General features: G+C 45.1%; 1 protein-coding gene and 1 long non-coding RNA gene across 2 annotated transcripts; one reads left to right on the top strand and one right to left on the bottom strand.

The window, feature by feature from the left end:
- The first annotated feature begins 1,948 nt into the window (after positions 1 to 1,948).
- On the top strand, positions 1,949 to 26,950 carry LOC110362102 (uncharacterized). The gene is made up of 5 exons (XR_002419155.2): positions 1,949 to 2,736; positions 15,029 to 15,170; positions 23,697 to 23,813; positions 24,621 to 24,673; positions 25,964 to 26,950. It is a non-coding gene; the product is annotated as an uncharacterized LOC110362102 (long non-coding RNA).
- On the bottom strand, positions 7,055 to 9,314 carry ID2 (inhibitor of DNA binding 2). Its single transcript, XM_005506815.4, has 3 exons — positions 8,849 to 9,314; positions 8,542 to 8,606; positions 7,055 to 7,863 (listed from the first exon to the last, which is right to left on the bottom strand). Exons 1-2 carry the CDS (start codon positions 9,194 to 9,196, stop codon positions 8,550 to 8,552), a joined length of 405 nt encoding a protein of 134 aa, XP_005506872.1. The 5' UTR covers positions 9,197 to 9,314; the 3' UTR covers positions 7,055 to 7,863; positions 8,542 to 8,549.

The following is a 26,950-nucleotide window of genomic DNA, read 5'->3' on the forward strand; positions in this document are numbered from 1 at the left end:
GCTCTCTTCTCCTTTAGTGGGATGGAGGGGAGAATCAGGACAGTAGAAGTGAAAAATCTTGCGTGTTGAGATAAAAACAGTTTAATAAGTAAAGCAAAAGCTGCATACACAAGCAAAGCGAAACGAGATTCATTCACTATTTCCATGGGCAGGCGGGTGTTCATCTGTCATTAGTGAGGCTGGAGGATAAATCTGTTCATTCCCTTCCTTAGTTCATAGGACAGGTGAGTTTTCCGTACCTTTGTTCTGCTATGTCTGTTTTTTTCTTGTAGAACTTGTGACTGCACTCAGTTTCTGCTTTGTGAAAATGCCTTTTTCTGTTCCGCCTCTTCCTTACCTGACAGTTCTTCTTTGTCTCAATAACTGTGTTTTCCACATTTTCACTACCTGCTTTTCTTCCCTTTCCCTGGCAGAATCATGATGATTTTCTTTGGAGGGGAGGAGTACAATATCACTCCTTTCTGCCCCATGTATCCCTCTTGTCTCGTTCTTAGACTTTCAGTCACATTTCCATTGTTTTGTGACAGGTTGTTGCTACTTCACATTTTCCAGTGGAACTCCAATAAATCTTAAAGTAACTGCTTCATTATCTCACTCAGATGCCTGGCTTCTGGGTTTCTTTTTACATTTGAAAAATGTCAGTTCTTTTTATGCTCATAACTCACAAATGTGCTTTCCTCCAGGTCTGTCGTAGTCCAGGTATACGATTCTGCCTTTGGATATCTCTCTCTTTCCTTTCCCCTGACAAGTCGGTTCATCCACCTTTCTTTTATCTTTTTTGACAGTATTGCTGAACTTGAAGCCCCTAAAATAGCAATAAAAATAATAGTAAGTACTCAACTCTGCCAATAAATTAACTTACCATTCAGTATTAGTGACAATCTGTTTCAGATTTTCAGATTATGAGAATTTTTGTCATGCTGTCAATAAACTGCTAATTGCGTGTAGGATGTGGCGTATACGTAACATACAGTTTTTATGTATATATTTATTACAAAGGGCCCACCTTCTAAGCACTCATGCTTTTTTCCTCTAAGCATGGCTTTTTTTCTAAATTAGACTTAGATTGGAAGGATAGAAAGATCCATAGTTAGGTGCATGAATCAAACTAATTCAGTAAAAAAGTCCAGTCTCCAAGGAACTCTTAAAATTTTTGAGTGACTGAAGAGCAGATTTACAGTGGAATTTAGAAATTTAATTTCATAAGTAGCATAAAGTTTTAGTACTTACAGGATGAGATCCAACCAACACTTCCAGGTTTTTCTGTAAGAGCAACGATGGGATGATCTGAGCAAAATGAGAATCAGTAAGGATCAGTAAACAGTGTGTGTCCACATGTGTAGCACCTTACTTTATATCTGTGGGTGGAAACTTCTGCGTGCAATAAACCAGCTTTTAACAAGAGCTAGACTGAGTTTATAGATTTGGCATGTAATTTACTCAGCCTTCTAAGTGTTCCATCTTTTGAAAAGTACTAATGGAAGGTTTACTTAATGTGTTTTACACAAACCTTTTAATTAAAAAGAAAGCAAAGCCCTAGCAGTGGCACTTTTTTATATATACTTATGAGCAGAAATATGAAAGCACAAGTGAGATACTTTTCCAAGAAGCTATGAAATGTAGCTTAACCATTTTTTTCTGAAATACCCTTCCCATCACTTTATTTCTGTATATTAACTCATGTTGACACTGAACCTGAACTTTAAAAAAAATCTATATGTTCATATTCTTGGCCTACTTTGCATGCTCTTGCTTTGGGAGCAGATTTCTCCTTCCCTTTACAAATGGAAGCTCGGTGTCTTCTGTCACCTTCCACATCTCTTGCCGTTAACCTCCTGCATAACAATGTCCATGAGTGTAATTTTCTCCCGTTTCCAATGGGGTAAATCTCTGTGCCTTTCTGATGTTGTACGAGTTTATATGTGAATTAGTATGTTACAGCCGAGTATCTCAGCACCACCATCTGTTGTGAGCACAAGCTTTCCTGGATTCTCTCTTCCCTACCTTGTTTTCCAGTAGACTGTAATCATAGAATCATTTTGGTTGGAAAAGACCTGTAAGATCATTGAGTCCTTCTCTTCAAGTACTGCACAAATTTCTGAAATATCACAGAGAGCTTGTGGAGGATGTGGCTGAAGGACACTTCCAAAGTCTGGCTAGTACACTGCATTTCCCGGGGGTGCTGCTGTCAGATGTAGTTAAATCAGTTCAGTTCTGTGGGTTGTAAGGAACTTTCTGCTCGAGTGAGATGGTCAGGCTGAGCTCTCTAGTCTAAGTGAAAGAAACTTGCCCAAAACTGAAAACACAACCCAAACTTCAACCTCATTGCCTTTCTAAGGCAAGATATGCTGCTTTGATCTTGGCCTAATATGCAGGAGATATTTAGTCTTGTATTGTCTCTGTCTTCACCTTTTCTTCGTGCCCTCTCTCTCCCCCTTCAGGGCACTACACCTCTCCTCAGGATGAGAAAAAAAATCAGATGACAGGTATAGGATATCCTACAGGATATTCAAGTTCTGTATTGACAAAACAGTACAACAAAGTGAATCTGCATGCAAAAAATATCAGGAAGGCTGTTCTCGGAGAAGGGGAGATGCTGGGAGTACATGGAGGAAGCACCACCTAACTCTGGTCTCACACCCTTCCCCAGGCAGCAGCTGCTGCAGCCAGAAGTCTGCTCGAGGTGGCTTCCGTGAGGAGATGCTGCTGGTCCTGTGGCTGGTCAAACACAAGATGGTAAGTATCAAAATATTTTGTTCTCTTCCAAATGAAAGAGAAAATCAGCGGATTTACAATCCGGTTCTATTAAAAAAGAAAAAAAAAAGAAGCTTTGTGTGAGCTTTTGAAGTTCTGCCATCAGTACTAAAACTTAAGAGCTGGCTCAGGCTCTTAGTTTTAAGTAGAAATACCTGACCTATTCATAAAACTGTTTGCCACAGACATGGTGTAATTTGTGGGGATATTTACTGGAAATTATAACGATGTACTCCTTTTTGGCAAGTAATGTAGTTAGTTAAATTGTTTCAAATCTGGATAGGTCCTGTAAGTTCATATAATGTCATATTATCTACTCATTAATCACATTCCTGTGAGTATAGACAGCAAATAAAGGGCCGTCTTCTAGGGCAGCTAGCAGCAGTAAGTCCACTGCAGCACTTTCTGTGCAATTAACTTTTCTCAGTTTGCCCTTATTTACAGTCTTTGCTCCGTGTCCCCTCATTTTTAATGTTTTTTTCAAGGTAAGCAACCAACTGGAACACTACTTTTGGAGTTGATTGTAGTCTCAGTTACTATGATTGACTCCAAAAGTAATTGCATTTGTTTGTTTCCTGTTTTGTTTCCGCCTTCAATTTACTCTAGCAAGTGGCTCACACAATCAGTGACTATTGCTGTGCTTTGTTTTATTGAAATAGTGTTTGTATTTGGCTCTTACACCTCAGAATGACGATAACTTAGATGGCTGCTATAGAGAGGAAAATGGTAATCTGGATAAAACAAATTGGATTTCAAAGATCAAACATCCTCATTTATCTGTAGAATCAGAAAATACTGATCCTTTTGCAAAACAATAGTTTTAAAGAGTACATTTGCGAAAACATTTTCTGAACAAAATTCAATACCATCATTTATATAGTTCACTTAGTCTTTTGTCACGCGACAGTTGCATTCGGTTATCCCTCTTCTTGACAGCTGCCAGAAGAAGCTCTGCAAATCAGTTCTTGTTGCACATAAGTAACCAAGGACAGTGGTAAACAAGATGAGATGCTTACTCACAAATAATAAAATTCTCATTAGTAAGTTATTTTATCTTTTCCACATTGTGTGAATCGATCCAGAGAGAGAACTGTTTTACAGGGGAATCCTAAGCACATACGAGATTGTTTAGTGAACATGTTTTACTTTCCAGAGTCAAATACAAACCAGTGCTAATCAAGAGGTGCTTTTCCCGTAACAGTACAAGCAAAGCATTTATTATTTCAATACAACTTTCTCTTCAGATTTTTACAAACCACTTCACTTCTTGAGTGAAATTCTATAGCAGAGCTGAATTAGCTAAAACATCATTTCCCAGATGTAGCTGTGCAATGTGATTTTAAATAATCCGCGGAAGACCCGTGCCCTGATTGTTATGCATAAAACGTAAAGAATCGAGCGATTTACCCTTTTAAAAGCGCGTCTGGGCGCCGCTCCCGCGGGGGAGCGGCGGGTGCTGCTCGGGGCCGGGCCGGCAGGGGGCGGTCGCTCTCCACGCAGCCGCTGGGGCGCCGGCGGGGGGCGGCTCCGGTACCTGCTGCCGCAGCGGCCCCGGAGCGCGGCTGTCACAATATTGGCTCCGGCTCTTCAAGTGGGTTATGAATATTTTCAGTGCAATAGACACAATGCTGTTTTCCCAGGGGAGGGTAAACAAAACCAAGGCGTCTGCTCGCTGCGTTTCCCGTAGCTGGGGGTGGACCGGAGGGACTTGTACCACCCGGGTGTGTGAGCTGCTGTGGGACAGGTCACCAGCACTGCGTGTGCATCACATGCTTTGTGATACAAAAGTGTTCCCTGAAAATCCAAATGAGACATTTTGGTGCACATTCACGGCTCGGGCAGGTCTGTGTGTTGTTAAGGGCAATACATGTGCAAAGCCAGGTTTGGAAACGGCTCTTCTGGAGGGGAAAGTCCCCTTCGATCTCTTATTTATTTATTTTTCCTGTGGGGAGTTGTCTATAGGTGCATTTGCAACTTTCATGCTGCGACTACTTGATAAGATTTTTACAGTGTTTAAATATGATTGTTGCCAGAACTATTTTATTACCATGTAGCTGAGTATGGGTCCTCTCGATATACGGTGTTCAGCTAGTCAGTTAACGGGACTGTTGGCAACAACGGTGTTCAGAGGCAGAGTAAATGAGCCAGGGAAAGTGGTGAAAACTCCACACATTTTTCTAGTGTATTCTGGAGAGAAAAAGACAATGCTATCGAATCAAGAAATCACACATCTTCAAGGAAACTTAAAGAATTAATATTAAGACTTTGGCCATTCAGCTTTGACCTTGCTGTTTATCTTTGAATGGCAAAATCTTAAGAACAAAACCAGAGTGAATCTCTAAGTAGAGCACCCAGCTTAAGCCCCTAGTTCTAATCATAGGAATGCATTGTCAAGACAATGAATTAGTTAATCCTGAAAGAGGAAATTTTTTTTTTTTCTTAATTTACATTTTTTAAAACATGTTTGTTTGTTTTCCTGCTCAGCTCCCCACGCCTTGTAAATTGTGAATTTCTCTTTTGGCTATGTATGATAAGGAAATTGTTTTCATTCTACAAGTGCGTTAATCATCCTGTAGCTAAGAAATATCAGTGTGCAGATGCTTTAGTTTCTAAAGGGGTTGATCCTAAAATAGTTACAATGATCTGACTGTTGCAGTTCTTTAATGTCTTAAAGTAAACTGGGGGTTTAAAGTGATGCTTACTGTGGTCTCACCCTAAAATCAACAACAGGATGAAAAGTTAGTTCTGGGGGAGAACTGGGGTAACGATTACATTAGATCATTACTGGTTTGGAAGAGCAAAGATCTCAATTCTGTGATTAAAACCCTGCGTGTGCTGCAGTTCAGAATTAGGTAAAATATACGCAAAAAGGAGTACTTGAGGGACCGAGGTGTACTGATTTGTAGCGATGAAATATTTTACTACTGGGCTGTCAGGGTTAAATGTTCATCGCACTGAGCTGGAACAGCCCCTGTGCGCTGGGTGTTGGGACAGTAGCAAGGTTTGGCCGCAGGAGGCCCCGCCAGTGCTGCTCCATGGAGAGATTTCTCTCATCTCTGCGGGGCTGGGGGCACGGGGAGAAGCAGGAGATCAGCTTGGCCCTGTGTCCCACCCTCCCCCCGCTTTCGCTAACCCTTCTTGCCTTATGATCGCATTGATCCTCTGTGAGGGTGCGCTGCTGCTTGGGCAGGGCAGCTTCTGTATTAAGAGATCAGAGCTGGCTTTCTCCCAGCCTACATGGATGGATTTGGTGTCAAGGGCAAGGAAAGGCAGCTGCTGCTGCCCCAGAGCACCACCCACGCACCTGTTTGCTGGTGAAAGTGTTAGTGGCCCCAGGTGAGGCTCCTGCCTTTCACTCTAAGAGTCTCCAGAGCACAGAAACCCAGAATGTGCGCTCTCAGGCCCAAAGCGTAGTGCCTGCCAGAGACCTGCACTCACCCGCAGCATCAGGACGCTTCATTCCCATTCCAAGTGATTCTCTTCAATTCATATGTAGGACTCAAAGCTTAACTTCCCATTTTAGGCAAGTTCATAAGTGAGCTTAAATTAGAACATCATCTGATAAGGCATAGTTCCTGCATCCACTGTCTTATGACAACTAAACAGAGCTAATGAACAGTGGTACTTACAGTGGATTCATAGGGTACATTCCTAGGGTGAGTGTCCCTTGAATAAGTGATATTGCAGAGCTTCTGGGGGCAAAAGAGAATTAAGAGACTGTTACTGGCTTTCAGGAATTTAGACTCCTATTTCAAACTTGATTTAATTCTTATGGAGAAAGAGTCCCTTTAGGAGCAGCCAAAGTTTAATCAGTAACACAACAGCGATTTAACTCAGTTCTCAGTATCTTAGAGAAGCTGCAACTGATTAGAAACCCCATTTCATTGAAATATTGCATGGAAGCATGAACATTCCAGTGTGGAAAGGCAACAGTCACTTCATCATTCTAGATCCCATGTTAACGCATCACCAACTCTCACATTCAAAGCCTTTCTACAGAAAATAGTTGGGGGACTAATAACCACCCACAGCCCTTAATTCTGAGTGATTATTCTAAAACCAAATTAACAGATCTGAGCTGTTACTACTGAGAACAAAATAATCTATAAGGGTGGGGGGGAAAGTCAGCAGCCCATGGGAAATGTCTCAGGATTAACTGCTTTTCTGTATGTTTCCAAACACTTTGTCAGTAGCATCCCCTCTGTCATAAATTACTTTTCTTGTTCCTTTTCACAGTGTTCACAGACATAGCACTTTGTTTGGAATATACACTCAAATAAGATTTTGCAAGTTACAAGAGTTATTATTCAGGTAATTTTATTCTTTATGTTCTCTACATACTTGAATTTTTACTTTGTAGTCATAACAGAATGAATAAGTATTTAAAAAACAACCCACAGAACACAACATAAATCAAAGCCAGCAAACAGTTGGTCCCCAAAGAATAAAGCAAGCAATCAGTTCAATAAACACACTTGATTTATTTTGTATAAAAAGGGTTAAGTTTACAACTAAACTTTTATAAAAAGTTTAGCATGATTAAGTACATCATTACACTTTTTGCAGAAATGTAAATTTCTGCCACTATACAAGAAAACTCTAATTAAAGAGTTCACAACGTTTCACTCATATATATATATATTTATATATAAATATATACACAGCATTCAGTCCTAGGTTTGTGTCAAAAAGGTAATTTTGACCACAGACTTTCCTAAAAAAACTGAACACTGGATCCTTCTGGTACTCACGCTCCACCTTTGGAAAAAAGGCAAAGTCTGCTTTAAAATGGGCAACTCCTTGTGAGATTTTTGTTTCGCTCCCCACGTTGGGAATAGTATATAAAGGAAGCCTTCCAACTAGGGAAAGGGTATTTAAGAGTCTCTTCATAAATAACTAGGTTCAGTCCAAGTTGCAGAATGGGGAGAGGATAAAGATCAATCTTGATATTTTCTTCTTCATTAATTTTAAAAGGTCCTTTTAGTTAGATGTGGATTTTCCCCTCCAGATACAGCTGAAAAATAAATTCAGCACCTCAAAAAAAAAAGAGATCATGTAGCCATTTTCTTGTGCAAAAAAAAAAAAAAAAAAATCTCATCAGTGGAACACCTGCAAGAGATTGAAAAGAGGCATATTTAGGAGAATGCTAACAGGGCAGAGATCCGGACAGACTGGCGCCAGAGAGGAAGCCACAGTTTGAACATTTAACCAAACACTCAGAGATTGGGCAAACCCTGGCGTCCAGATGCAACACATACACGCTCACACACTCGCTCTCCAGAGCACAAACTGAACATTAAAATAACTTACACTCAAGGGAAAGGGTAAAAAGAGGATTCTCAGTCCAATCTCTATTTAGATCTCTGTAAACGCAATGCTCAGAGGCGCCAGTCTGCCTCTTACAGCAAATTACTTGATTAAAAGCAGTCACTTATTTAACTGATAGCGCAGACAATCCCACATCACAGAATCTGAGGAATTGTGCCAAGATTCCCAACTTAATCAGTTACTTTGGCCTGGGAAGTTAAGACTCTAAGAACAGATAACAAGAGAATTTGCATTAAGGAGCGAGCAGTATCAGAGCAGCCTGTGCTGCCTAATGAACCTTAGCAACAAAATACACGTTGGACTGCAAGACTTAATTACTAGTTTAGTTTCTTATTATAAAGACATCTCCTAATGAATTTAAGACGATTTTTAGAAATGACCATCACGCCTCCCATTTCCCCAGGGAGACACTTATTATTTTTCCCTCCGAAGTTTCGAAAGAAGAGGCACTGCACTCACCGTTCGATTCAGCCACAAAGTGCTTTGCTGTCGCTTGACATGAGCTCTGAGGGGAACTCGGACGCCTGCGAGGAAAAAACAGCACAGGTGTGAGGAGAGGGGCCCGGGACCGGGGGAAGCGGGACAGAACCGTCCGGGGCGCTTCCCCCCTGCCGCACGGCGTCTGCAGAGCCGGGTCATCCCATCCCATCCCGCCCCGTCCCCGCCGCGGCCACCGCGCTCTGCCGTGAGGAAAGACATTTATTTCTAGTTGTAACCCCACGCTGGAGGTCGGCGGAGCGCCGGGGGCAGAGGGGCCGGCGGTTACCTGTAGCGAGAGGATGCTGATGTCTGTGTTGAGGGTGGTCAGAGGAGTTCTGGAGGAAGGGTTCTGCCCGGGTCTCTGGTGGTGGAGGCTAACGATGCTGGGGTGCGAGTCCAAGGCGATCTGCAGGTCCAGGATGTAGTCGATAACGTGCTGCAGGATTTCCATCTTGCTCACTTTCTTGTTCTGCGGGATGCTGGGCACCAGCTCCTTCAGCTTGGAGTAGCAGTCGTTCATGTTGTAAAGCAGGCTCATGGGGTCATCCACCGGCGTTTTGCTGCGGGAGATGCCCAGGTTGTGCTCCGAGAGGCCGCTTTTCCGGACGGACCGCACGGGGCTGAAGGCTTTCATGCTGGCAGGCGGGCGGAGAGCGCGGTTCCACGGACGGGAGCGGAGCCTGCGGAGCGCTGGCGCTGCCTCCCCTCTGCGCACTGCCGGAGCTCGCACTGAGGCGCGGGGCTGCGCGGCCTCCTCTTATACGGCCGCCGCCGCCGAGCCCGGCCCGCGCTCGCTGCCATTGGCGGCCGCCGGCACGTCCATCACCCCGGGGCGCCCTCACTGGTGGGGCGGACAGCGCGGGGGCTGCGCGGGCCTTCCGCCTGGAGAGCCAATCCCGACTGGGGGCGTGGCCGCGCCGCACAGCTGAGGGAGTAAATAGTCGGCGGCCCCCGCCCCCCCCCCCGCCCCGGTGGAGTCGGGTCTGCCGGGAGGGAGCGGGGCTGCGGCCTCGGGGGCAGCGCTGTGCGGGGACCGGAGCGCGGCTCTGGCGCTTTAGTCCGCGCTCGTTCTCCTATGGAGCGGTGGGTGTCCCTCCGCTGCTCGCCTCTCTGTAGGGGCACGGAGCGCCGCCGGCTGAAAGCCCGCACAGCAGCTGTGAGGGCCGGCGGTGCCGGAGCCAGGGGCGCGGAGTGCGGGGCAACCGGGTCGGGCTGTAGCGAGGGGCTGAGCCTTCCTAAAACTCACTGTGAGGCAGAGCATCGAGCGGGTTTTCAAAATAAAAACCGGCAGTGCAAGGGGACGGCCGGGTCAGCGGCGGAGCACTTCGGGCTGCAGATGTGAGCAAGGGCGTGTAAGCATCAAAAATAACGATAAAATAAAACTGTAAAACCAACTGCAGCTTTCTGCCCTGCCGAGCACAGGACACCCAGAGCCCTGCCGGAGTCAGGCGTCACTGTTCGCTCCCGGCTTCCCGAGGACAGGGCTATTTTAGATGATGCTATTAATTGGAGATCATTAAGCAAATGTGCATATTGGAAGTGCATTTACATGTATTACCCTTGAACGGCTGCTCATCTGCACCCTATCAGTGCTTGTGACACAGTACTGTCATTAATTATGCATAGATTGTTTCTGGTGACAAATGCAAATACTTACTACCCGCTGTACTTTTTGCAGCTTTTGGTTGCAGCCAATTAAACCTCTTCCAGAAACACTCCAGAGGAAAAAGTTGAGGTTTTTTTATTTAGCTGGAGAAGCAACTTGGATTTTTTTAAACTTTAACCCCATTATATTTTTCCATAGTTTGCTTATGCTGTATAACATACCGACATAACTTCCACCCGTCTTTTCACATATTACCTTGAGGAAAGTTAGAGAAGTGTGGACTTACATATGCAATTGATATGTATGGAATTCTACACAAAACGCAGCAATTCTGTAATAACCACCTGGATGCTTAAACTACTTCAGTGTTCACTGCAAACAAAAACGTAGTAACGGCATAGATCCACAAAATCAGTGAGGGCTGTGCTGTCAGTCATACCTATTAAAAGCAGACCAACACTGGGTTTATCTGCGCTGCTGTTGCATAGCTACACTGAAGGAGCTGGGGCTGTGGGGGAGGAACGTTGCAGACACTTGGAGACAAAGCTGCGGAGAGCTGGATCAATATTTTTTTCCAATTAACGTGGCATTCCTGAGCTGGTGGTTGGCTATTCTCTAGCAGGACATTTTGGCGACTGTCACCCCGGGGTGTTTGCCCCGGGGCTTTTCTCGGGGAGGGGGGATGACTGTAGGCGGTGGGCAGGCTGGCCGGAACACAATTCAACGCGTTTGAAATGCGAAGGGTGAATCTCGACATTCAGTCTGATAGGAAGACAAACACATTGTTCAAGTGCAGTTAAAAAGAGTAAATAATTAAAAAAAATCCCACCCTGTCAATTAATGACTCGATTAAAATCATCACTTAGAGCGACTTAAGTCCTTCACATCATTAAAATCTCAACTGGTACTTGGTCTGCTGCCACAGGTTTTAGTCCTTCACCGAGCTTGGGTTTCTGGCTCATGAATACACCAGTGGAAGAAATTTTGACACTGTTTTTGGTATAATAATAGCCAACGTAAACAAGTACGTTGAGACTTCTCCTGTCATTATTTGTCATTCTTGGACAGCGCAGCAGGCTTACAGTAACGTCCGTCCCGGTTTTGCAGAGGACCCCTTTGCAAGTGGTTTCGGTTTTCCGTACTAAGGGCTTAACATGCTTTTTAGGACACTGAGAAGTTGTGCGAGGAGAGGCTAAACTGGTTATTTTTCTGTAACCAAACGGTTGTCATGTGCGCGTTTTTCACGAAGAGTATAGCCTGCGAGTAAGCAAGCTCCGCTCCCCCCGGCAAGGGGCGAAGAGTCTTTTCTGACATGGCATTCCCTCGGTTCTGCTCTTTGAACCCTTGGCAGCGGCCCGCCGGTTCTGCAGGCTCCCCGCTCTCACACATGCCACTGCTCCGGCTCGGCAGCCCGGCTGCCCGCGCCCCGGCGGGGAGACGCGCGGGCAGCTGGGGAGACCCCCGAAATCAGCGGGGCTGCGAGCGGCTCCTCGGGGCTCTTCCCCGGGATCTCAGGGCTCGTCCCAGGCGGGACGGGCCCCCGGGATGGCGGGTGCTTCAGGGAGCCGCGTCCGCCTCTTGTTTTCAGCCGGGATTTTACAGCCGGTTCCCAACCCCGAAACGCCGCGCAAACATCTGCTCGGAACCCGTCGCCGCTCGCCATGCACAAAGTGCCGCTTTCTCCTCCGCACCCCCACACACCCCCAGCTCCGCCGCCAACCACAAACCCAGGGCTCCGCTCCGGGGGGGTGCGGGCCGTCCCGCCGTGGGGGGCCCCCGGCGCCAGCCCGCGGCAGCGCTCGGGTGCGCGGCGGCGGGTGCGCGGCCGCCCCCGCTCCCCCTCCCCGCGCCCCGGGCGCCGCGCCCCGCCCCGCCCCGCGCCCGGGGCCGGCCCGGACTGCGCGGCGCCAGCCCCGTGACATCAGCCCCTCGCCGCCGCCCCCCCCGCCCGCGCCGCCCGGGCCCGGCGGCGCCGCTCAGGCGGCTGCCATGGCGACCGGGGCTGCGCCCGCGGCGGCGGCAGGCGGCGGCCCGGCCCCGCTTCCCCCTCCCGGGCGCACCTGCAGCGGGGGCCGCCGCCGGACGCTCCGCTTGCGGGGGGGTGGTGGTGACGGCGCCCGGGGAAAGGGGGGAGGAAAAGAGTGAAACGGGCAAAAGAGTAAAACGGGACCTGGGGGGGAGCGCGTCCGCGGGAGAGATCCCAGCGCCGCTCGCCCCGCGCCGGGCTGCTCCGCGGGGCCGAGAGCCGCGACCCGGGCGGGAATGAGCGCGCCGGGCTGCCCCGGGTGCGCTGCGGAGAGAAAGGGGGAATTTCTGTCCTGTGTTCACCCTCCCCCCCCAAAAGAAAAAAAAAAATAGGAAAAAGCACCCTTTTTATGGGGGTTGCCTGCGCTCTGGCTTTTTGAGGTCTCCTGAGAGCAGTCCCGGGGCCACGCAGCCGTCCCTGGGGCCGGGGCTCCCGGTGCGTGACAAACGGGGGACCAACAGGGCTCCGGGCCGGGCCCGGGGGCTGTGTTCCCCCCCGCCACCGTCAGGGACCGGCGAGTTCCTACGCGCGCCCTATCCCGTGCCTCTAGTTAAATTTATTTATCTAAACCATCTAGTAATAATGTAAATGGTTTTAATTGCCGTGTATTTAAGCCATCAAACCCGACTTTAAAAAAAAAAAAAAATCTGTTAAAATTGGCCCGTTTCCAAGTCATTGACACCATCCAACCTATCCGAGTGGGGTGTCCGAATATGCTCAGATACAGGAGTTTTCAATGTACCAGGTGAAATACCTTGCTAAACCCGGTTGTTTTTAACTAGTCGGCCCCTTTTGTTTGCCTCACGTTTCCAATTCATTCAAAGAAAGAAGTTTTAGAAGTTTGGGGTTTGGGTGGTGTGGTGGGTTTTTTTTCTTTCTTTCTTTTGAGCGGGAGGGAGAGTAATGCATGCAAAATATTTAGTTACAACTTCTGCGAAAGGCACCGATCTGTAACAGCATTTTCTACTTTCACAAAGGATTTTCCTGTTACTTTTGTTCCGGTCACAAAATTAAAAAAAAAAAAGGGCGAAAGAGAAGCAAAAAAAAAAAAAAAAAAACTTGGGGGAGAGATAAGGTCTGGAAAACAATCTGGAATTGCCAGGCTGTTGGTGGGAGCTCTGCGGGGCTGGCGTCAGGAAGTCTGCGCCGCCTTCTATTACTGTTGATCCAGCTTTGTGCAGCTGCACTCAGTACAATTAGCTTGTAGAAACAATCCTGCTGTAGGCAGCCTCTTCCCTTCAAAGTGCTTTTCTATACTGATCCCCTCACATCATGATGCTGGAAATCAAGTCACAAGCCGACCACTGTTTGGCCAACATCATCTGTGGGAATTCATTAACCTCCATCCCAGAGATGCAACAAGAGATTGTTTGTCCAGAACTAAACTTACAGCTTAATATGATGTAGCCCATACAGGAAAAAACCTGTGTCCCTTTTTTTTTTTTTTTTTTGTCCATAACAAGAAACACATTGTGCAGCTTTTTCTCCTTTTTTTTTCTTTAGGGGGTGGGGAATGTAGCTGAAACCAGCCATGAGCCGGCTCCTGCTAAAACTTTGCCATCAAAATGTTTTTTGGTTCATCGGGCTGCAGTTTCCATAGAAGCAACTTATCCCCGCGATCATCTTGTTGGGTGCACTTTGCAAGCTCATTTCCCGTCTGAGTTTGCTCTGCTGCTCTCAGATGCTGCAGCTGACACATTTCCTCCCGGTGCACTTTGCACCCACCTCATCCTTGCCTAGATGCTCAGGGCTGATTGTGCCTAAAAGGGGGTTTCATCGCACTCTGCAGCTGCCTTGGGGGAAGGGATTTTTTTTGTTTTTTAATTTTATTTCCACTTGCCCTTGCTTCAGTGCTCAGCTCTGTGCCCTGCAGGCCCTCCTTATTGCCCCTGTCCCCGCTGCTGCAGTACAGGCTCACAGGGACATGGCTGTGGCCCTCTGCCACATGCCCGTCGCATATGGCTGTGTGTGACCACTAACCATGGTTTGGCCTGGTCCTGGTGGCACGGAGCCGCCGTGGGACACCACTGCTGTGCTGGGAAGTGCCCTGTAGGCGTGGGCAGCCCCAGAGCAGCAGCAAGGCGTCATCTCCGTGCTCCCGGGGCTCTTTGTGAACAGCCGTGCTGCTGGGAGTCCTGCTTCCCAGCGCCCCGTGCTGCCCATGGCAGGGTTCTCGGGGCACCTCTCAGGGCAGCAGGGCTGGCAGCACTTCTCCCCCCACTTCCAGGTACCTCACTTGGCCAAGAGGATAAGTGTTGCTTTGAACCCACCACACTGTGAACCCCTCTGTGTTCTTCAAGGAACACATGGATGCACCTTCTCCCAGTCCCATTTCCAAACCCCATTCTTTTCTGGGCCTTATCTTCAAATGCCACAGATCTGCCAACTGCAAGATCTCATTTTCATCTCTCTCCCCCCACTATGCTTTTGAATAACGCTACTTTTGTGCAGTTATCGTTCCCTCGATCCCCACTTCTAAACACCCCTCATCTGCTGCTGTTTGATTCCCAAGCTGTGTGTTGTTGGAGGCTTGGGAAGTATTATGATGAAACATATATATTTTCTCATTTTCCTAAACTCTGCTTTTTGGCCAGAAGTGTTGGACTACAGGTTTGACAGGCCTTTGTTCTGGTTCAGTTTTGACATGCTTATCATTTTATGGTCACACTCCCAAACTCCGCTCTTCTACAGGAATGTCTTTTGCTCAAACTATATTTTCCAGCACCACCCTGCAAAGAGGGGTGTTTCTACATGAATTGTGTGATTTTGCCAGGACATTTATATCAACTCCAAATTCAGACATTTCCGTTCCAATGTTTTCTACTGTTTTGCAGGATTTCTCACTTCTGTAAGTAGGACCAGTGCCCTGAAGGCTTTTCTACATAAACTGCCACCTGCAAAGGGCTGTTGCGTACCTGATGCTACTTGAACAATACTGCCATGAAATCTTCCTGAACGCAGCATCTCTCAGGCATAGTAAGTGTTACTGGTGTGAGGTGTATTAAATCCATGTATTAACTCTTACCTCTCTACTCAAATGCAAAGACATGTTTGTTGTTTGTTTTTTTTTTTTAAAAAAACTTTAACTATGGGATAATTGCTACGAATGTAATGTCTGTGTTTTAATTAGATTACGTAGCATGTCTTCTAGAAGTACTTACAGTGAACCAGTAAGGTGGCTCTCTAACTTACATGGTTGTGCTAAAACCTGGGATCAAACAAGTTCCCTTCTTAGTGCATGGGTTATGTAGCAGATGGTTTTTATCTGCCGTAGCTTTTCTAGTGATACCTTTAAATTAGTATAGGTCTAAAATGTTGCAAATTTTGCACTTCCCAACAATTCTGTGGAAAATCCATTTAGAATAGAAAACAGAGAGGGCCCAGGCAGGAGGTTACTGACCATATCTGGCATGCGGTAGGGAATAAACTGAGGGCTTGTTCTTTTGTTAGTTATCTGGCTGGCTGGCCCAGCTCCCCTCAGCCTCTCAGCTTGGCAAAACTTTGATTTTTAGGTATGGATTTGTGGGAATATAATAGCAAAATGCTTGGCTTAATTTTTCTGGAGAAAGGCAGGATTGGGAATTGTCTTGGTAGGAGAAGATTTTGGAAATCTATTCCAGGTATGGTTTTAAACACACTCTTCCCTTTTAAATTGTGAAATTATGATAATTTCAAGTACAGATGTGTTTTTATAGTATGTTCTGTGTGTTCTTGCCTAGTGATAGTGTTCCGTGAACACAGAGGAGAAATTGAGTCTGTACTGAAACTAGTGTCTAATTGTTGGTGAATCTATAATCTCACCTTCCTGTTCACTTCAGTCAGAATACTTCAGTTATGTCATGGAAAGCCTTGTAATGTTAAATGGGCAATACTGATCTAGTGCCTTACCAAAACCATTGTTATTGGTTATATTAGGACGGGACCCAGAACATTCTCAGTCCTTTTAATAATAATTAATATATAGAGCAAAATTTTCAGTGGTCAGGAGCGCCTAATTCTAGTTGGAGTTTGGATACTGAAAGTGCAGCTTAGTAAAATGTCTGCACTGCGTCCCAAAGGCAAGTGGACCCTCAGAGGTCTTGCTGAACCACATGAGTTCCAGTGAAGTTTCCTAGGCTGTTAAAACTGCTTCTTTATAGGCCTCGGATGAGCGTTATCTAGGTTAAACTGACTTTTTTAGTGAGCGTCGCCTGCATAAACCCACCTGGGAATCAGAAAATAGGTATGTGTCTAAATCTCCTGAGAGGCCTGGTCCAGGAGGTGTGCTCAGATGATGCTTAAATGCACATTGACAGCACGGAGTTTAGCACAAAGTGCAGCAGCTGTAGCTGCTGGAAAGTTCAGGAGGAGAGAAGGAAAAAAAAGTGCAGCTTTTTTATAAGCAATTTTTCTCGTGAGAGCACTTGCCCTGGAAGTGAGAGACTCAGATTCAATGTTCTCCTCATCAGAGGTGATATAAACTCCCTCCTGCTCACAAAGCACTCCTAACAACCAGAGTAAAGATAAGGCTGGTGGAGGACACACACCCATCCTGTTCAAGCTTGCCATGGTAAAGAAACAGATGCAAATTTCCGAGGGCCAGAGTGATTACGAACAAGAGGGAGCCTGACACTGTAGCTCAGGGGTAAAGGCATTCCTGGATGGCAAGAAGCCTGAACGCTGGGCCTGGCAGACTCACCCATTCTTGAGGGTGAAGTTCATCTCACCTTATCTTGGCTATTTAGAGGTTTGGTCTCTCTGTAGTCAGTGGGAAGGGAGAACACGGGACACCTGCAGAGGGTGACTCATTCTGTCCCTGTTTGACACCTCTCTCTGGATGGAACCAATCTTTTCACTGGGGGCGGTCGCTTCCCATCAATTCTTGACAGAAGCTAGACAATGAATTTCGACCAGAAGCCTGACTTGTAGATGCCAACTGAGGTGAACTCCACTGTAGATGACTAATTTTTCTCATTCATTATACCCGATTTTAGCCTTAAAAAATCAGGTGTGTAATCAAAGTTTGCAATTTGAGTTCTGTCTCTGTACCGTGCTCCATGTCCCATTCCCTCTGTCGGGAGACTGGAGATGGAGAGCTGGGTGAATTGTCCTTGGATGTTGTGTCTCTTTCTCTGAGCCTGCACCGCCTAAAGCTCATGTGTGCTCCTAATTTGTGAATCCTGGCACTGGGTGTCTCAAAGTTGAAAGTGTGGAACTATTACATGTTATCATGCAAACTTCATTTGTGGATAGTCTTGGTCACTACAGGCACTACAAACTATTTTTAAGAAAGGAGACAGTTGCATAAAAATATGTATTAAAATGTCTGAAGATGAGAAGAGGCTGCAACTAGGATTTTCGTAAAGCTGAAAGGCTCCTTATTTAAATCAATGCAAGTTATGTACTGTGGAAAATATAATGAAGTGTACATTGCATTTTATGCACTTGCATACTCAGAAAAACCTGTCTCTAACTTCTAAAAATGGGGGTTGGATGCCTTTAAAAATGTTATCTTTAATCCTAGCCCTGAAGAGATGAGCATGTAATTTTCAGTTTCAAAAAGCTACGGTTTTTCATTTTTTATGACAGGGAGTAGTGCTGAGGTGTACTACATGATTAATCCTAAATATGTACCTCATTGTTTCATCAGAGATTAGCAAAAGGTCACCCAGCCTTCTTATCAGATTACAGGAGTGCAAGTGGCTTTTTTGTGCTTCTCTGAGTTTGGTGCACATATATTCTTTGCAAATTGCAAGAAAAGGCACGCTGTGTGTTTTTATAATGTTAAATTCATCAAGGTTCATCAAAGATTTGCGTCCAGTCGTTTTGCAAAATTTAGATTGTGGAGGCAGTGGTGGGCAGTAAGTCTCCAGTTTGGCAAAATTAAAGTAATATGTTCTCCTGATGGGTTATTAGCTACAAATACAATTGGAGACTGTTCCACCACATTGTTCACGTCAGTTGCTCCATACAGCTGAATGCCTTCAATGATTCCAAAACACATGGTAGAAAAACCCTTCTACTTATTTTATCAATTTACTGAAACTATTTGTGCACCCAAGATGTTTAAATTTGGCAATATAAAAGTAGTTGGGAATGGACTCAAAATTAAATTACCTAAGGCCTTAAGCTATTGTTTCCAGCAGAGACAAGAGGTCTGAAAACATGGAAAGAACGTGCAAACTTTTTAGGATACTTTGGGCCAGAACGAAACAGCTGGTTTATACCTAGCTGAGGATCTCAGTTGTTCTCCATTGAACAGTCAAATTTGGAGTTTTTGCAGTTGCTTAATTTCCTGCCTTCTCACTCCACTTTGTTTTCACTTCAGTAGCAATAGTTTTGTGAGACTTCCGTGTCACAGCTCTACAGGTCTCTTGGCTATGGAAATGGGGTTCACCTCACTTGACTTAAGGCACGTGTCTGCTTGATGTCTGCAGCTAGGCCTGTCTTTCAAAACTCCATTTACAGCCAATTGAAAAAAATCTTTGCTTCTGTGGTGACTTATTTCTTCCTGGTACAGATGTCTGACAGACTCTAACTCCACGCTGATGCTCCCTTGACTTGTGAGTCCATCTGTCCTCAGCTCAGCCAGCATGTGGTTTAGCTGGACATCCTGACGTCTGTGTGGATGGTCTTTGGCAGGGTTGGTTATCAGACTTTCTCAACAATTCTTCAAGCTTTTTTTCTGTGTGACTCGACACATTTTAATTAAAACACTTGACAACAGTGAGGAAATGAGCAGTGACTAATACACTTTCACCAAGAAGTTGTTCTGGCTGTGGTCTTGTGGAGTACTGGGGATTTTCAGGCCGCAGTGTGTCACTGCTAGGCTCGTAGTTGTAAGCTTTGTGCATTTCTATGCTATAGTTCAGTGGTAATCTTTGGTTGCAGGACCTCTTACTCGTTTGCTGCGCAGGTGCGACTTAACCTAGTGAGGGAGGTTGCTCTCTGCGGGAGCCCGGCCTCAGTTGTTGTAGAAGATACGCCAAGGGTTGTGAAAGAGGCAAGGCGCCCCCACAAAACAGCTGAATTCTGCTGTGGAGGACTTAATTCAAGCCCTGCCTCTGCCACAAAGTGTTTTTGTGAGATGATGGACAAGTCATTTAAAGCAGACTTTTCGTCAGAAGGCTGTTTACCACATGGGAAGTCAATGGGAGTTGTTCTTAAATATCTAAAGTGTAATGAAAATGCCAAGCACTCTGAAGTAACAGGTCCCATCTATCACAAGCTTGGCAGCTAGAACTGGAGTTATTAACCAGTACATTTTCTGGTCAGCTGCTTCACAAATGACCATTAGTTTAAAGTGAATATCATTTTATTTTTTCTTTTCCTTGAAAAGGGAATATCCCTTTTGACGGTAGGACAGAGTATATGCTAGTAAGTGTGGGAAATTATTCTGGGTGGCAGAAGTTCATTGTAATCAGGGACATTCCAGTCTCCTATCCAGTAAACTTTTCAGCACCCATAGGTTGCTTATAGCTGCTGCTCTCCAGCTGGGAACTCGCAGGGTGGTGCAGAGCCAGTGGTGACTGTCAGGGACCAGGTGCTGCTGAGGGAGAGGGGAAGAAGAAAGGCAATGCTGGCTTGGTTGGCTTGAGCATGATGGGGCTGGAGGACCAGAGAAAGTACCAGTTACAGCTGGATGAGCACTTGGAGCCCTGGAACAAGGAAGTCTAAGGATTAAAGGGGAACAGGGGAGAGGGAGAATTCAAGTTTCAGATCTCTGTTTGTTGCTTTAGGTTTCTTTCATTTGAAATGACAAACCAAAATAAGCAACGCTGTCCAGAAAGTGAATGCTTCTGAAGAAGTTTCCTTTAGTTCTGTCTCCTGTTGCAGACAGGGCAACTTGTGAAGTAAACTGCAGTGATTTTAGCCCTAACTAGATATATTTCCTAGCTTATGGGAGATAGAGGTTCAAGACTGGTGTGATGAGGTCCTTATAACACTCACGTAAGAGAGACTCCAGAAGTGGTCATTTGGGAGATTCCCCTGGTGCAACGGAAATTTGGAGTTGCAGTCTGAACTGAGAAGAACGGGTTATGAAGCCTTTGGTTTCAACAGCCTTTTTAAACATCAGACCACTTTTCTGAGAATTTCCTGAGAAAATATTCATGAGAATACTCTTGGTTTTCTTCTGAAGCATGATAGTAAGACTGCTGAAATCCTCAAAAGTTTCACAAGGTGGGAAAAAGAATTCTTCCTGTATCCATTCCGTGTCTTGTGGGGTACAGGATCTTTACACAGGATGCAGCATCACTTTAAAGACATATCTGATGTTAAAATTCTGTGGAATATTTGGGGATATGTTTACAGAAATTATATGGTACAGAGTGGCCATGTTCTGTTTCTATGGTTTTGTCTTTTTTTTTTTTTTTTAATGTGAGCTTCTGCTTTATTTTCAATAGTGTTCGTATAGATTCTGTCAAGGAAAAACAAATGTCATGGGAAAGTTTTTGGTAATTTTTTTGTTGTCTGGGTGTTTTTTGCCATAATGTAGATGTTCCTTTTTGAAACCTGGCACCGGCATTGCCATTTGGGGAGATGATACTCTCTGCTCTGTACTGAGAGCAGCAACACACCTTGCAGATTGTCTTAGGGAGCAATCTGCAGTATGCCAATTGCTCTCTTTTCTGCTGTTTTGCTAGTGTTTTGTGGAGTTAAGTACATATGTATAAGCTGCAAATGTACATTTGTGTATAGAATAAGCAGGCTGTCTGCGTGGATCAGCTGTTATGGGGGTGGCTGTGGGTAAGACATGAAACAGGCCGTGGAAGCTCCTTTGATGAAGACTCAACAGTCTTGATGCTTTATGCACATAGGGCCTGATGCAAATCCAGTGAAACCCAGCATGACTCTATCCGCTTCTCAGCTTTGGATCCAGCTTCAGGTGTGTCTGTGAATGTATACGAGGGTCGTAACTGGTGTTTGGCTAATACAGCAGTTGCCCATGAGAGCAGAATTTGTTTCACTGCTCTGGGTTGGCAAGTGAATTTTATCTAAAGCTTTCCACTTGCACGTAGCCAGCCTGCTCAGGTTCTAAATAGATTCTGCCCTCAGACTGTGAAGAAGAACAAGATAATCACTTTATGTTATGTACTTGAGAGCTAAATTATTTTAAAAGTCTGAAATTAGCAGACGAGGAGGAATTTATTTGCCAAATACATTCAGAAGCAGCTTGGGAAGCCTGTCAGAGCCCAACTTTAACTGCTTAACTAGTGGCTGTTCGGCTTAGTATCTCTCAAGCATACTTACAGTATGAGGAGACCAGAACAAAATCCCAGAATTCATGGGATTTTCTTCCAGACAACAAAAAATGCCATCAATTCTCAAACCGGATAGTTAAGAGAGGAAAACCTGCACCTGGAGCCACTAACCTCACGTTACATCCTCTGTGCTCCAGGCAAAAAACAACCTTGCTCTTTCCTAGGACTCTCTTTAGCCATTCTTTCCAGCTCTATTAACTTAGCGCGTTGCTGCACATGACCTTTGCTCTGGCAGCCGTGCTGGCCTCTGCCGTGCGTGAGTCCTTTTCCCACCCAGCTATCTTCATGCTTTCCTGCCTCCTGTCCTCCGTGCGTGAAACAAAGGTCTGGAAAATTCTCTCCAGCTGTTCGCCTTCAAATCACTCCTTAAGATGCACTTCGACCCTGGTGCCTACGGGGCACTGCTGATAATAGCCAGGCAGAGTGGAAGTTAAATTGTTTTCTAGGCAGCCTATGTGGAAACACGCTCACATGATTTCTGCTGTGGTTTTACTATCAAGCCCTTTCCTGCTGCGGAGGACAAGGCCATAATGCCGTTTCAGTAATCACCAGCTGTCATTGGAAGCTGACAAAGATAAGAGCAGCTCTCAGCTCCACTGGCTCTTACCTTCCCTCTCTTTCAGCCACCATGCTTCATTCTTCATGACTCTTAAACATCTGTGACTTTAGGTCTCCTGCTTCGCCAAGGGACTGATGCAGAGTGTGTTAACACATCTTGGCTCCCAGCTTCAGAGGTCCGTTTTTGGGGGGGTGGCTTTCTTGCATATGTAGCCACAGATCTTAACCCTTCGGAGTAGCAAAAAGGTTTCCTTCCCAGTTGCTATTCCTTGCCTGACTGTGTATGGAAGGGGCAGGCATCCTGGCTAATCAGAGCTTCAGACAGGCAATTCTTCAAATTGTTTTAGGGTTTTTAATTAAAACTGTAAGCTCCAGCATCATGTGGCAGAGAGCCAGTATCAGTCATCTGACAATAGCCTTCACCATCTTCCAACAATAAGGGAATTCCTCAGCGTATGCTCTGGAGGCTTCTGAAATGCTGTGAGATTGCTGTTTGCGAAGCACCCTGCAACATTCAGCCTTGCAGGTCTGCTGATTTTTAAATTATATAAACAAAACCCTATAAGCCCCACATAGCACAAAGATACTGACTTCTGTTTGTACTGCCCGGATCACAGATGCTGAGCATGAATGCATGAACAGTCCTTTTGTATGGTGTTTGACACTTTCTGTGGCTGCCTGCGCTGTTTTTTAATATACAGAATCCCTGATTCTCCACTGCCTTGCACCCTGTCTATTCATTCTCACCCCTGTGAAGTGAGGGTAAAACACTATCAAAACAAAATGGTACCATTTTGCATGTTTTCCACTCAGTTTGTACAGGTGTAAATGACTACAGAAAGAACAGGGCAGAGCAGAACCTGACCCGCAGTCTGTCTCTCAGTGCGTCAGGGGTCTTGAAGTGGGGGGATGACAGAACAAACACAAGCTGTTATCTTCCCATTTTTGCTCGTGCTTTAAAATCAGGCAGTTTGCGAGGATGACAGATGCAAAAGTCGGGCAGTACTTAGTTCCTGTCATCCTCACGTGATGTCTTCTCCCAGAGCAATAAAAGTGTTTTGCGTGGCATGGATAGGTGCTTATGGCAGCTGCTTTGGGAGCAGAGTTGTCAATGAGAATCATCTTTCTGAGTTGTTTAGCTGCTGCATTTAGTACTAGAGAAAGAAAAATCCTTCGTCCTTTCTGCTGTTTGTTACATTACCTTAGCTTTTATAAAGCATTTTGTAATGGAGAGTGAGCTCTGCAAGCTGTAGTAAGCCCGCTGCTTTGTCTCCTGGGTCCTGGACATGAACAGCACTGACTTTTGTAATTTATTATTTTTAATTCTTGTCATTATAGCCACAGATGACTGTACTCACCCTAAGTCATTTTCAAGCACCCTCTAATACTGCCTGACACAGCTCTTCAGGTAGACACCACCCAAGCCTTCTTCCAAAAAACGGTAGCTCTTTCTCCTTCCTGTCTTCCTCTTTGCACAAAGCCCAGCTCTCTGACACCTTCCTTACTTGCCTGAAAAGCACATTAGACCATCCTAGTCTAAGTGCCTGTTTTTACTAGGACACAGAATTTAAGTTTATGACTTGTTGATAAGCTATCGCTATTACCTCTTTGCCACATGTCCTTCATGAATATATGTCCTGTCTACTCCAGGCCCCAGACTGCTCCAGCTTTCTGTTTGCCCATCTGATTTTTTTACTTCCAGAAATCCTGTCCGGTTACTCCTTCAGCTGACACCGATACCGACTGAGCGCTTGCTTCAGGCTGCCTGCGTGCTTGTGATGAAAAGCTTTATCACCTCAGTGGTTCCTGCAGGCAGGAGGTAAAGCTTCAAGAGAAGGGTCTTGTCTCTGCAGTGCCTTCTGCAGTCAGTGGGTTAACACTGCTCCATGCCCTACTTCTGATAACCTTCAGGATGCTGCATTGTTCTGTTTTAAGCGTTGTGTCTAGAAGGGAGGATAAGAAAGTCAGCAGATATCGTGGCCACAAAATAAAAAGTGATATAGATGTAATGCACTTTGCTATTAATGCAAGAAAAATAATGTTGGATTGCACTAGAAAAATCCACCCTCCCTTCACAAAATAAAATTCAAAGCTCTAGCTAGATAAATACTGGCAAGATCTGATCCACTGTTGTAGTAAGTAGGAATAATGGGCAGAAGCTAAAGTCTCTTTTGAAATCAGAACAGTAAATATTTTTGCTTATCTTCAGTTGAAATCTCAACCTTACCATTGCATTAACATATCCACTCATTTTTAGAAACGATGTGAATTTTCATGACTCATCTGAGTGCTTTGTAACCATTTGTATGCAAATGTGACTCATTAAACATTCTCACAGTCACACGCTTTACCCTCCCATTGGAGTTCATGCACAAACAGGAGTGGTGGTGTTCCTCCTCCTTACAAACCTTACCTTTCCTTACAGTCTTGTGCCCTTTTCACATTTGTGATAACATTAGAAGAAATACTTGTGCCTATAATTTAAGTTGCTTTAAAATGGAAGGACTCAAAAACAGAAAAAAAAAGAGCACTTCGTATCAAAAGGTGTTTTTGTTAAAAAACTGTGTTCTCACATCTAAATTTGAGGGGGTTTGAAAAGAACTATGTGTTTTCTTCTAACTTGCAGAAAAAAATGTAAGTTCTGGCCTGAGAACAAGCCTGAGAAAGTTCAGCTGAAAGGTACGGTATCCATCAAGGCATGCGGAGACTTAGAATGAAATTGCCGTCTCAACCATAGCTAGAACAAACACAGCTGATGAATAAACGTACATTGGCTAGAATAAATACAAAGTGCAAAGCCAGATGTGGACAATGCTGAATGCAGAAAGGCAGTAAACTGAGTAAACATCAAATAAAGGACCAGCCTTAATTGTGAGGAGTCAGTTCCAATGAGAAACAGAACTGGGGATCTCTTTCGCCCAAAAGCAGTTGAGGTACCTTTCTAGCTAGAAGAGAAGCTGCCTGATCTGTCTCTGCCGTCCCATTTGAGTCTTGTCAGCACCAACCTTGCATATAACATACAGTTCAAAAGTTGCTTTTACTTCTGAGTATCTCTGGCAGGGTTGTAGGCTTTACAGACCAGCAAATTTGGTTTGCAGCTTTTGTCTGATTTTCCAGAATGCACCTTTCTCTGCTCCATAAACACTCATAAGACCTTCTGCAGCAACATCCCCTGCAACACGGTTGCACAGGGTGTCTCTTTGTCAGTGGTAGGAAGTGTGTTTTTATATTTCATTCTCACAAAGTCCGAATTACTGTAATGGAATCTTCCAGAGTTACTTGTTCAGAAACAATGCTTTTGGAGTTCATATGAGACACATCACGCAGATGTGTCAGCTCCCTGTGTTTGTGTGCTTCTCAAAGTGTTTAAGCTTTCCAGATTCTTTTAAAGATATTTCCAGTTCTTTTCCTACTAAAGTGACCCTTGAAAATATAAAACAATCATAAAGGTTAATTGTACACTGAGCATTCACCCCTCTCAAACCCACTAAACTTATGGTCACTCTTCTGCTGTCTTTCTGAGGTCTGCTGTGCCCCACAAAACTTAATGTGCCCTAAAACTTCTTATATATTTTATTGTAAGTAAGCATGGGATTCAGCTCACAGATTAAGTCACCAGAGGCTTGATTTGATTGCCCCACATGTAAGTGTCCAGCACTATCTGAAGTGCTCAGGTTTCCCATCCGGACTTGAACTGCTGTTCCATGTCAGTAAAGAAGTTCCAAACTTGGTATGCCATCCTTGGCAGGTCTGCATGGATTTCTTAGACAGCCAACTGCACCTCAAACTGCACCAGCTGTAGTCAGTGGACATCTGATCTGTACCCTCAGAGGAGTCTCCAGGGAGCCTCTGACCAGCTGCCCAAACACGTGTCTACTTTTGAGCCAGTTGAATGGCTTGTAGCCTTTGACCATTAACTCACAAATTGACACCTACAGATAGACACTAAAATTATGTCTCTTATTCCAGGAGCTAATTACCACCCTACAGATGGTTTCTTTGCTATACCATGCCTCTCTGGAATGGCCTGTGAACCCAGCACGAGGAGAAAGTGCTGAACTGAACTGAAGATCTGTGACCTGGGTCTGCAGACAGAACAGCGCACACCCAACTGTGCACCCTCTCCTGTGCCACGTGACTCTCAAATATTTTGCTTACTTGGAGCATTTTGTCTGTATATCTGCTTCTGGTGTTGCTGCTGTTTGTAAGCAGCCCTGGCAGAGGTGCCTGGGCTCTGCTGTGGTTGCGGTTAATGTGGCTAAATCAGCTAAACGGGAGTGAACTCAACCATCTTCTCATTAACGTGCTTTACTATTAGCTGGGTGATCGGTTGGAGACCAACTGAACTGTCTAAGGTGACATGAAATTCACAAGTTGCAAAAGATGGAAACAAACTGTAAGGAAGAGGGAAGGCAGAGGCTTGGTGCCTGATCAGCTGCGAGTTCCAGATTGGTGCCTAACTTGCCAACACGAAGATCACTGCAGGATCAGGACTTTTAAAGGAAGCACTCCCTCTTAATGGCAGCATCATTAGCAGTGCAGGTATATAGATATTTTAAATTAATAGTGCAACAGATTGTTCCTGCTGCACTTAACAAGCAGTTCAGTATAACAGCCACAAGCTAAAATCTTCGCAAGTTTGTGAACTTCAAAGCAAACTTTGCTTTTTTCTGAAGAGTCTTAGAAACAACTAAGCATATTTTCTCCCACCTCGTCTTTAAAGAAATTACAAAAGAATATATACAGCAGGCCTGAAATTCCTGCCAGTCCTTCATCTCGATTTTCTTGGCATATTGGTAAGGAATCTGGACTCTGAAATTTACTGTTAATGAGTACCTTATTTTATGGATGCGTTCTTGTTCTGTGCACTAATGGTTATCTGAACTGTTTGTGCTCTTATGGAGAGCCAAAAAAGACACCTAGAAGATAAACACTGAAATAAACAGTGAAATATTT

The sequence above is a fragment of the Columba livia genome, chromosome 3, assembly GCF_036013475.1.
Source record: "Columba livia isolate bColLiv1 breed racing homer chromosome 3, bColLiv1.pat.W.v2, whole genome shotgun sequence".
NCBI lineage: Eukaryota > Metazoa > Chordata > Aves > Columbiformes > Columbidae > Columba > Columba livia.

What these genes read in the sequence shown, in the direction of transcription:
- ID2 (XM_005506815.4), bottom strand. Translation starts at nt 9,196, where the DNA reads ATGAAAGCCTTCAGCCCCGTGCGGTCCGTCCGGAAAAGCGGCCTCTCG. An exon ending in TCAGCATCCTCTCGCTACAG is followed by an intron (nt 8,607 to 8,848) that starts GTAACCGCCGGC and finishes TTTTCCTCGCAG; the next exon opens with GCGTCCGAGTTCCCCTCAGA.